We start from the raw sequence: 13,993 nt of genomic DNA on the forward strand, positions 1-13,993 counted from the left end.
AATATTCATAATTTAATGTAAGTTATATAGTATATTATGGAACAAAATCGGTTAGCTTCAGTTGCTAGATTTTTTTTTTTTATTTTTTGTAATTTCAATTGTAATAAATAATAAATATTAGTAATATACTTTGACATTTTTGACAGTAATGCCAACTATTGCATAAAAAGAACAAAAAGTAAAGGTGAACAGCATTGTTAGTGATGCGTAAGCAATACAGAGTATCAATTGTTTATCGTATCGCATAGGGCTTTGGAATCGTATTGTATTTCGCATCGCGTTACAGAGGAATAGCAGAAACAGCGAACAACATAAACCTGCAGCCCGAATCAGCTGATACGACCTATCTTATGAGAGCGCAATATAAATGATCAGCCAACACCGCTTCTTTCGCCGCTTTGCCGTACGAGACCGTAGAATTTCCCCCGATTTTGGAATGTGGTGAGTACCGGAAAATATAGACATGGCAGGAACAACCATGTTTTGAGAGAGAGAGAGTCATTAACAATAATTAACGGAACCGATCTTTCGAATTGCCGTAATTCAAATTCCAGTAATACAAGTTTACGGTCTCTACGTACAATCGAATCAATTTTTTCGCTGTCAGCGCGATAGTACCGAATCGATCCCATGGAGTAAGAAAATTGTTAAAAAAAACGTTGATCAGCCAGTTAACATATTGATAAAGCAGCGTTGGTCCACGAACGGCAGAGGTAATAGTAATAGTAACAAATAAAGAAGGATTAAGTTCAAGTGACAGCGCGATTTACAAGCATTGAAGGCGTCACGGAAGGTATTCTCCGGAAGAGCCTTAAGAGCCGAGGTGCATGCTGCTTGGATCGCCTCTGTCGTCTTAAAATGCTTGCCTTTCATCGGCCTTTTCAGGCAAGGAAACATCTGTGATTACGTTATTTAGAAATTGGGGATCAGTTTCACACACATTCAAATTTTCTTGGCACACTTCCACTCACCGCAATTTCTAGTCGTCAGTGAGCGCTTTTAGGACCATCTTCGCACACACAATACTTTGCGCACACGAGTAACATTGTCAGTGTTTGTCGAAGTCGCAGTTCTCCCAGTACGGTCTTCATCAGCGACCTCTTCCCGGCCCTCCAAAAGGGAGTGGTGTCACCGAAGCACACCACTTCTTCCTAAACCAACAATTGGGTAAGCCTGCTTGATCATATCAAACGTCTCTGTTGCAGATTTACTGAGTACACACAGAATTTAATCGCTTACCTCTGTTTTAGCGAACGCTTTGTCTTGACGCTCCAGGTGCTCGGAGATAACTGACCAGCCGCTCCTTCGTTAGCTAGGAACGCGGCGGAAAGAAATCAGTCCTATTACATTCCGGACAAACCCTCTATCTCAATTTTTACAGAAGTTACAGCTTGCACGGACGAACGGACAGATAGACAGTCAACCGGATTTAGAATTTTCTCGTCATCTTGATCATTTATATAATATATATAACAGTATATCTATCTCGCTTAGTTTTAGGTGATACGAACAAAAGATAGGTGAACAAACTATAATACTCTTTAGCACCTGGTTGCAAGAGTATAAATATTAATTGCTATAAATAAACTTTTTAACTTTAAACTTTAACTTTTAATTTTGTAATAAACTATCTTAAAAAAAAAACTTGCACAAAACGTTCTTTCAAATATAAATCGAGGGTGGTAGATTTTGTGTAAAATCCATATACATAGTACCACTATCGTGAGTAGTTGACAACACTCTCGTAACCAATCTTGTGTACGTGGTCGTCAAGTATTAATCTATGAAAGTATTTATTCTACATATATTCCCTCCATATTTGGATGAACTAATTAAAACCACTTTGATTTAATATTATTAAAGTAATACTTACTTGCCACCCCTGAAGTAATAGGCTTCTATCGACAGCTCTTAACCACATGACGGCATCTCCGGCTTCAAAATTCTTCAATTTTTTACATCGGTAATGTAAAAATATTCCCAAACATTTCAATAATTCCGAAGTTGATGCCTAATAATTAAAATAAATTTGTATTTTTATAAATTTATAACTTAATAAAATTTGTGAAAACTTTTTAACCTCTAAGAATAGTAAATGTATTAAATTGAGTATCTATTAAGTTAATTACTATGAAAGGTGGTTCTAGGTTACCGAAATTGGTGGAAACTTTAAAGTTAAGTATATCATCACTGTAGAAACACATAACTGAAAGATTGTTCCATATCCTCTCCTGATCCATAATGATACTGAGTCATATCCGAGTGCTAAGATATTTTTCTGTAGTGTTTTCATTAAATGCCTGCACATTCTGATTTTTCAGGCTTCAACGTGGTACGTAAATTTGGGGAGTGTGATAGTGGTGATAGTCTAGCAGACCATCAACATGGTTACCGGAAAGTAAACTGCACATCCTTAACACTTAGCATCATAAACGCGTGGCATTAATCAAATCTAAACCTTGTCATGTGATCAATTATACAACGCCCATGGAAGACTACAAAATGAACTATATAACCGGTCGAAAATAATCTGTTTTGCTTGGAAGGGAGAAATCTAGCTAAGTAAACGATTATTTTCTCAATTTTTTTCGCTGTTATGCTGAACCACCTCCCTTGAACATTAAGGGGGCATTTTAACAGTCCATAAAAGCTAAGCTAAGCTAAGAGGAGATCCATTAACACCTTAATTAACTCCTTGGAGTCAAATCTACATCCTCCGCAAATCAAGAACTGGAGAACAGAATTATGCAAATAAAGTCAGTCGAATACCTGACCACCTCAATGTGCCATTACTCAGCCCTTTATCATTTTCTTCGTTGCTGCAATTTCGCTTGAACCTTTCGCTTTTTGTAAATTTGCGCGGTTACAAAAAAGCTTTATAGCCCGATACTCGTCCACTCCGATGTTATGTGGAAACTGATAATGATAACTCTCTAAATAAATAGGTCAGAAGCATTGAATTCCATAGTGAAGATGATGCATAAGGACTTCATACTAGAAGGTGTGGAAAGTGGTTAGTGGGCGTGGGCAGTCATATCTCAAGATCTGGTCCATGGGTTTCCCATAATACTTCACACTATTCTCACATTCTTATAACAATCAGCTGATATTCAATTTGTTTCAAAATCTCTAACTTGAAGAAAGGTTAGTTTGTATTCTTAAAGTTGTAAAAGGGCTATTAAATTACTATATAATTATATTTATTTTGTTCATTTGATAATATTAACACCAAAAATAATAGCAAATGTTCCTATTGGGTCAAACCACGTCAAGTGGTCCATGAAAATTTCGAAAAATCTCCGATTTTGAAAATTAGTAGTTCATTAGGAAGGAGACTAGACGCATACCCCGTGATATAAATATTTCGTCAAACCTCTTTTTATTGTTAAAGTTATTGAAGGTTGAAATTTGGAGGACGATAAAATTTTAAAATTATTTTCTCATAAACTACTGGAGATAAATCGATGAAATTTTGCAAAGTCGAGGAAAAATGTTACTGCTATATTATAAATATTTACATTATTTTTTTTTTTAATTTAAATTTTTCATGTGTTCTTCACGCTAAAAAAAACTGAAAAGTATGTGACACAACGCGGAAAATATTCACCATTAATAATCTGCAAAAAATTTTTTGTTCATTCATACCATTCCAAAGATATTGAATTTTTTGTCCCCCAACCGCTCTTAAAACGTATGGGACATCCATCGTTGCGCAGTTCGCTCGTAAGCTCCCGACATTATATATCACGGGGTATGCGCCTAGTCGCCTTCCTAATGAACTGCTAATTTTCAAAATCGGAGATTTTTCGAAATTTTCATGGACCACTTGACGTGGTTTAACCCATTTTTATTAATTTTAACTTAAACTAAATACAAAATTTTGTAATTTTGGTTTGTTTTTCATTTTCATCTGTCAAAATTAACTTTATCGTTATTGCCAACTACTTTTTTTTGGAAAAATCATAGCTATTGTGAATGAAAAAATACAAGCTATGATAGCTTATCACAATCCAACATACTTGTAACCATTTGGCTAAGTCTTCCATACAAAATAAGCTAATACATAGCTTAAATTGCTGGTCAAATAAAGCACGCCTAATATATCGGGAGATGATTACTTTAATGAAGACAAAATAAATGTTCATGAATGAATAAACTTTTCCTTAAAAAATACAAAATTCGCGGTACTATTTGAACAAACCTCGTATTGAATACACTATAGTTTAAAGCCCAATATATGTGGATTTAGTATGCAATTACCCCAAATTCCCATATACCACATAGTATGTATAAAATTGGATGGAAACATATTCCTCAGTATATTTAGGTATAGTCAGAAGTGATGATTTCTCAATTTCCAGCGGACTTTAAACCGTTTATGTTGGTCAATATACAACGTGATATTTTGATATACTTTCTTATACATAATGTGATTTTGTGCTGATTACACCGGTCAACAAAAAAATATTTTTTTTTGGGTTTCTGTTCTCATGCTTTGATTCTGATTCTAGACATTGAAAAACACTTAAATATTAATCTTTAGTTCTTTAAGTTTGCTTTTGGCTGATCTACATCGATAAGTATATTTGGGGTTTAATACGAGAGAGCTCATATGAGCATAAAAGAAATACAAAAAATATGCACTTTTAGACAGTAATTTCTTGTTATTTTACATTTATATATTATTGTTTATCACATATCTTGAATAAAAACAACTCTTATATCTAAAAAAAAAGTTTTCTAATTATAATCTAATAAATATCAAAAATCGTGTTGACCTGTGTTATGAATGAAATTGATCCAAACGAAAATCATTTTTATTTTCGGGCGTCTGGTTGACATTTTCTTCATATACCGAATAAATTAAGTCTAGGATCTTAGAATTGTAATCATTCAGACTTCGGACGAATAATGAATATTGAATTCGTTTGCAAATTTTTTTAATTTTTAAAAGTTTTGCAACACCTGAAGGTATTATCTCGATTTTGATCCTTGCGAGAGTATTACATGTTCGGTTACCCCGAACCGAGCCCATTCTTACTTGTATATTATAAGTTCCCTCTAATTCATTCACTTTTCAGTATAAAAATCAAGCATATCAACTATACTTGACCATAGAGCCTATAGCTAGTTTTTTACTCAAAATATTCTTCTTTTCCTAATGAAAATGTATGTGTCAAAAAGGGGCAAAATCGGGTCAATACTTATCCTTATTCTAATATACGTAATATAAAGATATATGAGGATATATGAGGAATGAAGCTTCTTTTCCTGTTCATGGTTTCGACTATAAAATGTTCGTTTACACTTTCCTTACTTTTTACTCAATTTATCGTTTGCATGGACCGACAGAGGGACAACTGGAATTCAACGAGTCTCCTTAATTTGCTCATTTTTGATGCTCAATTATCGACTAGTAATATATATATATCTTATGCCGCGATGTCTGAATTTGGTATCCCCGCAAAACTAATACGGCTGTGTAAGTTGACGTTGAGCAATACCAAAAGCTCCGTCCGAATCGGGAAGAACCTCTTTGAGCCGTTCGAAACCAAACGAGGTTTCAGACAAGGCGATTACCTATCGTGCAACTTCTTCAACCTGCTTCTGGAAAAAATAGTTCGAGCTGCAGAACTAATAAGAGAAGGTACCATTTTCTACATAGAAGAGTGTGCAGCTGCTGGCGTACGCCGATGATATTGATATCATCGGCCTCAACACCCGAGCCGTTAGTTCTGCTTTCTCCAGACTGGACAAGGAAGCAAAACAAATGTGTCTGGCAGTGAACGAGGGCAAGACGAAATATCTCCTGTCATCAAACAAACAGTCGTCGCACTCGCGACTTGGCACTCACGTCACTGTTGACAGTCAAACTTTGAAGTTGTAGATAATTTCGTCTATCTTGGAACCAGCGTAAACACCACCAACAATGTCAGCCTGGAAATCCAACGCAGGATTGCTCTTGCCAACAGGTGCTACTTCGGACTGAGTAGGCAATTGAAAAGTAAAGTCCTCTCTCGACAAACAAAAACCAAACTCTATAAGTCACTCATAATTCCCGTCCTGCTATATGGTGCAGAGGCTTGGACGATGTCAACAACTGATGAGTCGATGTTGCGAGTTTTCGAGAGAAAAGTTCTGCGAAAGATTTATGGTCCTTTGCGCGTTGACGGTGAATATCACATTCGATGGAACGATGAGCTGTATGAGATATATGTCGACATTGACATAGTTCAGCGAATTAAAAGACAGCGGCTACGCTGGCTAAATCATGTTGTCCGAATGGACGAAAAAACTCCAGCTCTGAAAGTATTCGACGCTGTACCCGGCGGGGGAAGCAGAGGAAGACCTCCACTCCGTTGGCAGGACCAGGTGGAGAAGGACTTGGCTACGCTTGGAATATCCAATTGGCGCCACGTAGCAAAAAGAAGAAACGACTGGCGCGCTGGTGTTAACTCGGCTATAATCGCGTAAGCGGTGTCTACGCCAATAAAGAAGAAGAAGAAGAATATACCATATACATATGTTCATCTAATTTCTAACCTCCTAATAATATGATATATTATACTATGAGCAAAAAAAAAGAAAGATTTTGTTCATAATTTTAAAATTTTTAATTCATTATGCAAAATCTATGTCGTATTTTCCCCTCAATGTAATCCCCCTTGGCCCCAATACTCTTGTGCCAACTTTTCTTCCAATCCTTAAAACATTTGCTAAAGTCAACTTCCGGAATAGCCTTCAATGCGGGTAACGATTTAAGTTCAATGCTTCAGTTGACTCAAAATGGTTTCCCCGAAGCGGTCGTTTGAGTTTGCTCAGTAGTCAGAAGTCATATAGAACTAAATCAGGCGAATACGATGTTTGGGGCATGATATTGGTTGAAAATTTGGCAAACACTCAAAGAATCGATGCAATTTGCGACGGTGCATTATCGTGATGCAAACGACGCAAAACACTCAAATAATATTCCTTGTTGAAAGATTGGCCATTCGGAAGGAGTTCGGATAATCGAAGAAAACTGTAGTAATACGCTTCATGACATCCTGGTAGTCGGAAAGTATTGTTTGACAGACGTTAACGCGACGCTGTTTTTCCCAAATATTTTGTGATTTTAGAACCAATCGTGCTTTCACTTTTCTTAGATCCAAATTATCTTTCAAAATGGTTTTCACGGATAATTCCGATATGCCAACGATGACAGTAAAATATTTGATCGTTAATCGTAGATTCTCAAGTATCAATTCCTTTGTTTTATTGACGTGCTGATTATCAGTTGATGTTGATGACGGTCCTGGACGTCAACGCGTTCTCGACCCGCTTTAAATAATTTGTGCGAATCAAAAATCAATTTTTACCGAAGGCCTTTATAACATTCTAAACCTTTTCACACGCAAAATTTAATGGAACTTCTGTGTATAATACTTTCACTCATCGTAAAAATCGCCGAATGCACTTTATGTACGTCAGAAAGACAAACATACTATACTAAAGACTACTGATTATTTTGATGTGACAGTTGGCACAGATGTCACTGACAGTCATACCAACCTGGAAAAAAAATATTTCGACAAAAAAAATATTTAAACTAAACAACATTTTGTCAGATGTACATTGTTGCATATCAAATTCTCCTTACAATATTTATATTCACCTAAAAAGGCATTTTCATGTAACTTCCACCACCATGGAGATGATAAGCACGCTATAACATTCGTAGTATAATAGTAAAATTAGAACTCACCTGGATTACAGTTTTCCTCGGAATGTGGCTGTTTTTATTTTGGATTGTCTGCGATTGTGGGGTCAAAGATAAAGTCAAAGGCTCTTTTTGAATCAATTTGTTATGCTTATTAAAATTAGTGGTATTAATTCTAACAAGATCTTGTGATGTTATTTGCTTTTTAGTTTTAGAATTTGAAAAGAGCGTGTTACATGGTTGAGAGACATCTTGATTTAAATTTATGTGTTGACTGTCGTTAATATGGTTGAAATGCAAGCGAACATTTTTATTTTTATCGGTATAAGATACATTTGAGGCATCCAACGGATGAGTTTTGAAACAACCTGTAGGTATATTAGCACATTTATTTTTATTTTCAATTTTCTTTTTATTATGCGACGCAGCAAGTTTTTTCCAAGACAATGCACTAATAAATAACGAATGCTTTTTCATACTCTTTTCAATAGTATTTTTTTCCGTGAAAAGTGCAGAATTTTCATTGTGTAAATCCAAATCATTGTTAATTGCATCTTTTGTACCTTTTAATTTATTGAAACTATAGCTGGTTACATGACTTTGCTTGCCTACATTTATCCTTCCACATCCATTATGCGCAATTATGCCATTTTTAGCAAGCGGGACACGAATACTTTGCTTCGTTTCTTGATTTTTGGCATTATTCAACTGCTCGTAGCAAAAGTTGTTCAAATGAGAGTCCATTAAAGAAGAACCTTCCAATATATATTCGTTTCGAACGTCAGATTGTTGGTTATATTGGATGCTAGTCTGGGATGAATAAAACGGATGGCGTTCTCTTGGATTAAAGCTCAATACCGTCCCCATTATGGTAAATTGATAATGCCTAAAAGTAATATAATCCAAGAAATTTTTAGTAGTTACGTGTATAAGAAGACTACACTAACTCAAAAAATCTTGCAAGACACGAGCTTTAACATTATTTATTCATACATGTAACTAAAATCCAAGATAACTCTGGGCAAAGCAGTAGCTAATTTAAGAACTCAATAAATACATCATATTAAGCCTAAAAAGAGAGATTAATAGAAACATAATTAACTAAATCAAAGATTTTGTTCCGATTCATCAGAGACTCGCAGATTAAAATATGCTCCATGTCATTTTTGTGCGTTAGCAATACTTCAATGACGATTGGACTCGCCTACCGGAACGAAATTAATGAATACAGGTGATTGTAGGTTACAGTATTAGAACTATTAAGGCCGTTTTCTCAATATTTGGTTATCATCGATCTGTCATTTAAGTTCTGGTTAACCAAGAATCCTTATTGCAGACGAAATACGCCACTAAGGATACATTCAAATTCATGGAAATGGAATTGAACATCTTCAAAACATCGATTTATCCCATTTTGACCGAACATTTAGGAATCATTGATCGACGCTTGTGACGGATTATTTGACAAAAATCACATTTTAATCATTAACCACTCCCCGTATTCACCTGATATGGCTCTGTGCGACCTCTTCCTTTTCGGAAAAATGCATTTGCTCATGAAAGGAAAACGTTATGCAGACGTAGAGGCCATTCAAAAGGATTGCACCGGCATACTGGCGGTGCAAAAAGCTGTATTGAGTCAGAAGGAGACTATTTAGAACAAAATAAATTGATTTTGCCGTAAAAACATTTGTTCAGTTCTTTTATTAAGTCCTGTTTACTTTGGAACGCACCTTCTATGTCGTATTGGCTGTCTTCGAAATCGAACTAGTACATAGTATTTATGCAGTCGTGGGTATGCAACCAAAATAGTATTGTATAAATGAGCATCCTCCCCCGGACATCCACACCTACACCACACTATCACACCACATCAACTCAACTTCACAACACTGACACGCACCTTCACCATACTCACTTCACAAATCATCAGAGCTTACAACCCACATTCCACACTACACACTAACCAACCACATCACACCAGCTGATTCCACACACAAAGGGAAAAAAAGGAACCAAAAAGAGATCAGCTTCTTATTTCGCTTCCGATCTTTACAGCGACCTGCACGCCTGTGCGAACATCTCGAACGAGCGTTTTTCCCTCATCCAGTTTTTGGCAGTTCATAGTTTTTCGGCAGTTCATAGTGTCGGAGTTATAAACATTTTTTTTACCTATTACTTTTATAACGTTAACATTAAAATTGTACACAGATCCTTATAATACATACCTATATATATACACGCGTTTACCAATTTTAAAACAATTCCTCAATTCGCCATTTTAATTTTTAACAAAACAAATTTTGTGGTGATCGTGAAGGTGAGTGCGTGCGAAAATATAAAAAAAAATTTGCAGTGCACAGCAAAAACGGTGAGTTACTGAAAAATACATGGTCCTTCGAGGCAAAACGAACGGCACATTGGTGAAACGTTAAAAAAAAAATATATATATATATGTATATATGTACATATATATATATTTAAGTGCATATATATGTAAAAACAACAAAGAAAAAAAAACGGTTTTACATATGAAAAAAGTGCAGTGACACCAAGAAAAATATATAAGAACGAAGTGGCACGAAATCTACATACATACATACATGCATACATTCTTGTATATGACAAACCAAAAAGTGTGGTGTAAGAAAAAAAAATTAAATTAAAAACCAGAAAGCAGTGCATTGAAATAATATAACAATAATAATACATACTAAAGCTAACATATGTGCAAAATTGTGATAACTCCAAATTAACAAATAAAGCATTAACCGAAAGTGGGTGCAAACTAACATATACAATACGGGCGCGAAAATAAAATAAATTAACAAAATACGGGCGCGAACTCTTAACAAACAAATGAATAAAATAGCCAAAATACTAACTCCGACACTATGAACTGCCAAAATACAAATAAAACACCACTTTTCACGAAAATTCAAACACAAAGCCCCCGAGGAAAATCAGAGTGAGTGTATCCATTCCACTTTTGATTTTATTTATTATGTATATATGTATGTAACGTTGCACAAAATCTACATACATACATACATGCATACATTCTTGTATATGACAAACCAAAAAGTGTGGTGTAAGAAAAAAAAATTAAATTAAAAACCAGAAAGCAGTGCATTGAAATAATATAATAATAATAATACATACTAAAGCTAACATATGTGCAAAATTGTGATAACTCCAAATTAACAAATAAAGCATTAACCGAAAGTGGGTGCAAACCAACATATACAATACGGGCGCGAAAATAAAATAAATTAACAAAATACGGGCGCGAACTCTTAACAAACAAATAAATAAAATAGCCAAAATACTAACTCCGACACTATGAACTGCCAAAATACAAATAAAACACCACTTTTCACGAAAATCCAAACACAAAGCCCCCGAGGAAAATCAGAGTGAGTGTATCCATTCCACTTTTGATTTTATTTATTATGTATATATGTATGTAACGTTGCACAAACGGTCAATTTAAAAGAACCGATAGAAATCAAACCCGTTTAATAAAAACGGTTGGTAAAAGTTCCAAATCGGCGGGAAATTTAAGTACCGATACAAAACAATACGGTAAATAATATATATGTATATATATATCCACAGTATATATATATATTTTTTTTTTTTAATAAATTTAACTAAATAAATTACTATTCCTTGCATTTTAAGCTTACCTTCGTGTATACAATACGCACAATCCACAAGAGTTCAATAAAAATTTATTTTCAAACTATTCTGGCAATACCGCTCCAGTTCATTAACTGTGAGAGGGATACTTGCAAATTATACGAACAATACCTATTCAGTTTATTAAGCGGTGAGAGGAATTGCTTCTAAAAAAGTAAGCAAAAAATAGGAAGAAGAATATAGCATAAAAGAGAATAAGTACAAACATACATATGTACATATCCTCAAGCGAATTGAACATAAGGAACCGAAAGCAAATTTATTTATACATATAAGTTAGCAACAATAACATTTAAAGCAACCAAAAGACACGCGCATCCGTTCTACTTGCAAAGCTGCTGACGATGCGTCTAGCGCAGTGTGGCGTGATTCTCTGGAAATCCAGCGGAACGTGGGAATCGATGTCAGCAGAACAGTAGGCGCATTAAGTTACGATAAGAATTATACAATTTTTTAAGTTTAGAGTTAAGAGAGCGGTTGAACAATAAAGGTCGTAAGACCGGAAAAATAAAATATTTTTTACTTTTGACAAGTAAACCCATAACTGGCGCCCGAGCTAAAATAAGCTCCTACGTCGCGAAGGAAAACAAAAGGCGTTAAGAATCCTTCTTCGGAGAACGTGTAGTGATAATAAAAACAACTGTGCTAGTGTGAGATCAGGCCCCTTAGTAGCAGAGCAAAAAGGACGCGTTGGGCGCAAGCCAACTCATCAGCACCTATCAACATTAACAACCAACAATATCAAGAGGCAAAGAATGAAAGTCGTTATTGTATTGTAAGTTAAGTGATAATTACTAATTAAGAACTTTAAGTGAAACCCAGATTGCGAAATTTTTTTTTTTTACCAAACTAAAATTGAAATAAAACCTTTAAGCATTAATTTGTAAGTGCAAAAACTGAAACGTTATTGAAGTAGAAAAGAAACCGATACGTAAAGAGTAGTGGACAGTGAGGAAAAATATAAAACGAACTCTTTAACAGACACAACAAAATAAACAATGTCGAACCCAAATAATGTGGTTCGTCCACCAGTAATCAGGGCGAATGATCCTGCAGGAAATTCAGGATCAGCTAACGTTACAATAAACGAGGATGACCTCGTAAACCTAATAGGAAGGGTAGCTTTAGACGTGTTAAACAGGCAGGGGCCCAGCATAGTTAGGGCAACCCTTAACCCGAATGCGGGCTTAGCAGACACTTGCGACCAAACCATCAATATAGAGCATGCAAGCAACTTATCAGATTTAGACAAGATACCTGATGTAGTAAAATGTTTACGCGAATTCTCGGGAAATCCCGCCGAATTCAATTCATGGAAAAAAAGTGTAAATCGAATATTAAATATTTACGAAGCGAGTAAGGACACACCTAAATTCTACGGAATCCTTAACGTGATAAGGAATAAAATCGTCGGCAACGCGGATGCTGCCCTTGAGTCATACAATACACCCTTAGACTGGGGTGCTATTTGTAAGTGTCTAACTTTACATTACGCCGACAAGCGTGGTGTATCCACCCTAGAATACCAAATGACTTCTTTGGTTCAGGGAAATAGGTCAATTGAAGAATTTTACCAGGCCGTTTATTCCAATTTATCTTTAATACTTAATAAGCTAGGCTGTATGGAGGTGGGTAGCGAGGCTCGTAATCTTCTTACTCACACATACAGAAACAAGGCGCTAGATACGTTTGTGCGCGGCCTCAACGGCGACTTGCCTAAACTATTGGGCATGAAGGAACCAATGGATCTGCGCCAAGCATTACACTTGTGCTTGAAGTTGGAGAATCAGGGATTCCGCACACGGTACGCACACAACACCAATATGGATCGTAGAGGGATGCAGCGAAACACCTCACCACCTTTACCTTCGAGAAATTTTCAGAGGGAAGTAAACCAACAAAATTTCTTCCCCGAAATTGCTTACTTACCACAGCCACAACCACAAATTATTTCACAAAATCTTCCTAATCAAAGACCTAATCAGAATTTAAATGCATAAACACATCCACATCCACATCCACAACCTATTTCACATAACTTTCCAAATCAAAGATTTGATCGGAACTTAAATGCACAAACACCCTTTAACCAACCGCCTATGCGCCCCCCAAAACCGCCGGTGCCTATGGAGATAGATGAAACTTTGCGCTCGCGCCGCATTAACTATATGAACCGGCCACAAAATAATCAATTATTCGGCAAAGGGCCACCACAGACCACTTCTGAAAGAAATCTCAAGCCACAAAAGGCACAATGCAATTTTCATATAAGTAATACTCCAAGCGCTACCTCGAACACTGGCTCAGAAGATAATCTGAATGATTATTTGGGTGTGGCGGACGACAATATACAGGATGAAGGACAATATTACGAATATAGCGATATTCATTTTTTAGGTTAAAAAGCTCTTCGTTGCCTTGCTTTGAATGCCGCACGAAGAGCAGCGAAGTATTCAAATTTTTAATTGACACTGGCTCCAGCCAGAATTATATTCAACCCAATTTAGCAAAAAAAAGTACTAGAAAAACTATTGCTGGTGATATAGAAATAAAACACCACACATTTTTACAGCTTCTTAATCAAACAGAAAC

At 35.7% G+C, this 13,993-nt stretch overlaps 1 protein-coding gene across 3 annotated transcripts in view; it reads right to left on the reverse strand.

The window, feature by feature from the left end:
* Positions 1-13,993, reverse strand: part of LOC126765061 (cyclin-dependent kinase 5 activator 1) — a 235,222-nt gene that overhangs the window by 176,441 nt on the left and 44,788 nt on the right. For all 3 annotated transcript variants that reach the window (XM_050482666.1, XM_050482668.1, XM_050482667.1), the window contains exons 2-3: positions 7,745-8,585; positions 1,874-2,011 (exon numbers count right to left, since the gene is read on the reverse strand). In XM_050482666.1, the coding sequence (XP_050338623.1) occupies positions 1,874-2,011; positions 7,745-8,566 (960 nt within the window). In that variant the 5' untranslated portion in view covers positions 8,567-8,585. The remainder of the gene's footprint in view (positions 1-1,873; positions 2,012-7,744; positions 8,586-13,993) is intronic.

Source organism: Bactrocera neohumeralis, unplaced genomic scaffold, assembly GCF_024586455.1.
Source record: "Bactrocera neohumeralis isolate Rockhampton unplaced genomic scaffold, APGP_CSIRO_Bneo_wtdbg2-racon-allhic-juicebox.fasta_v2 cluster10, whole genome shotgun sequence".
Lineage (NCBI taxonomy): Eukaryota > Metazoa > Arthropoda > Insecta > Diptera > Tephritidae > Bactrocera > Bactrocera neohumeralis.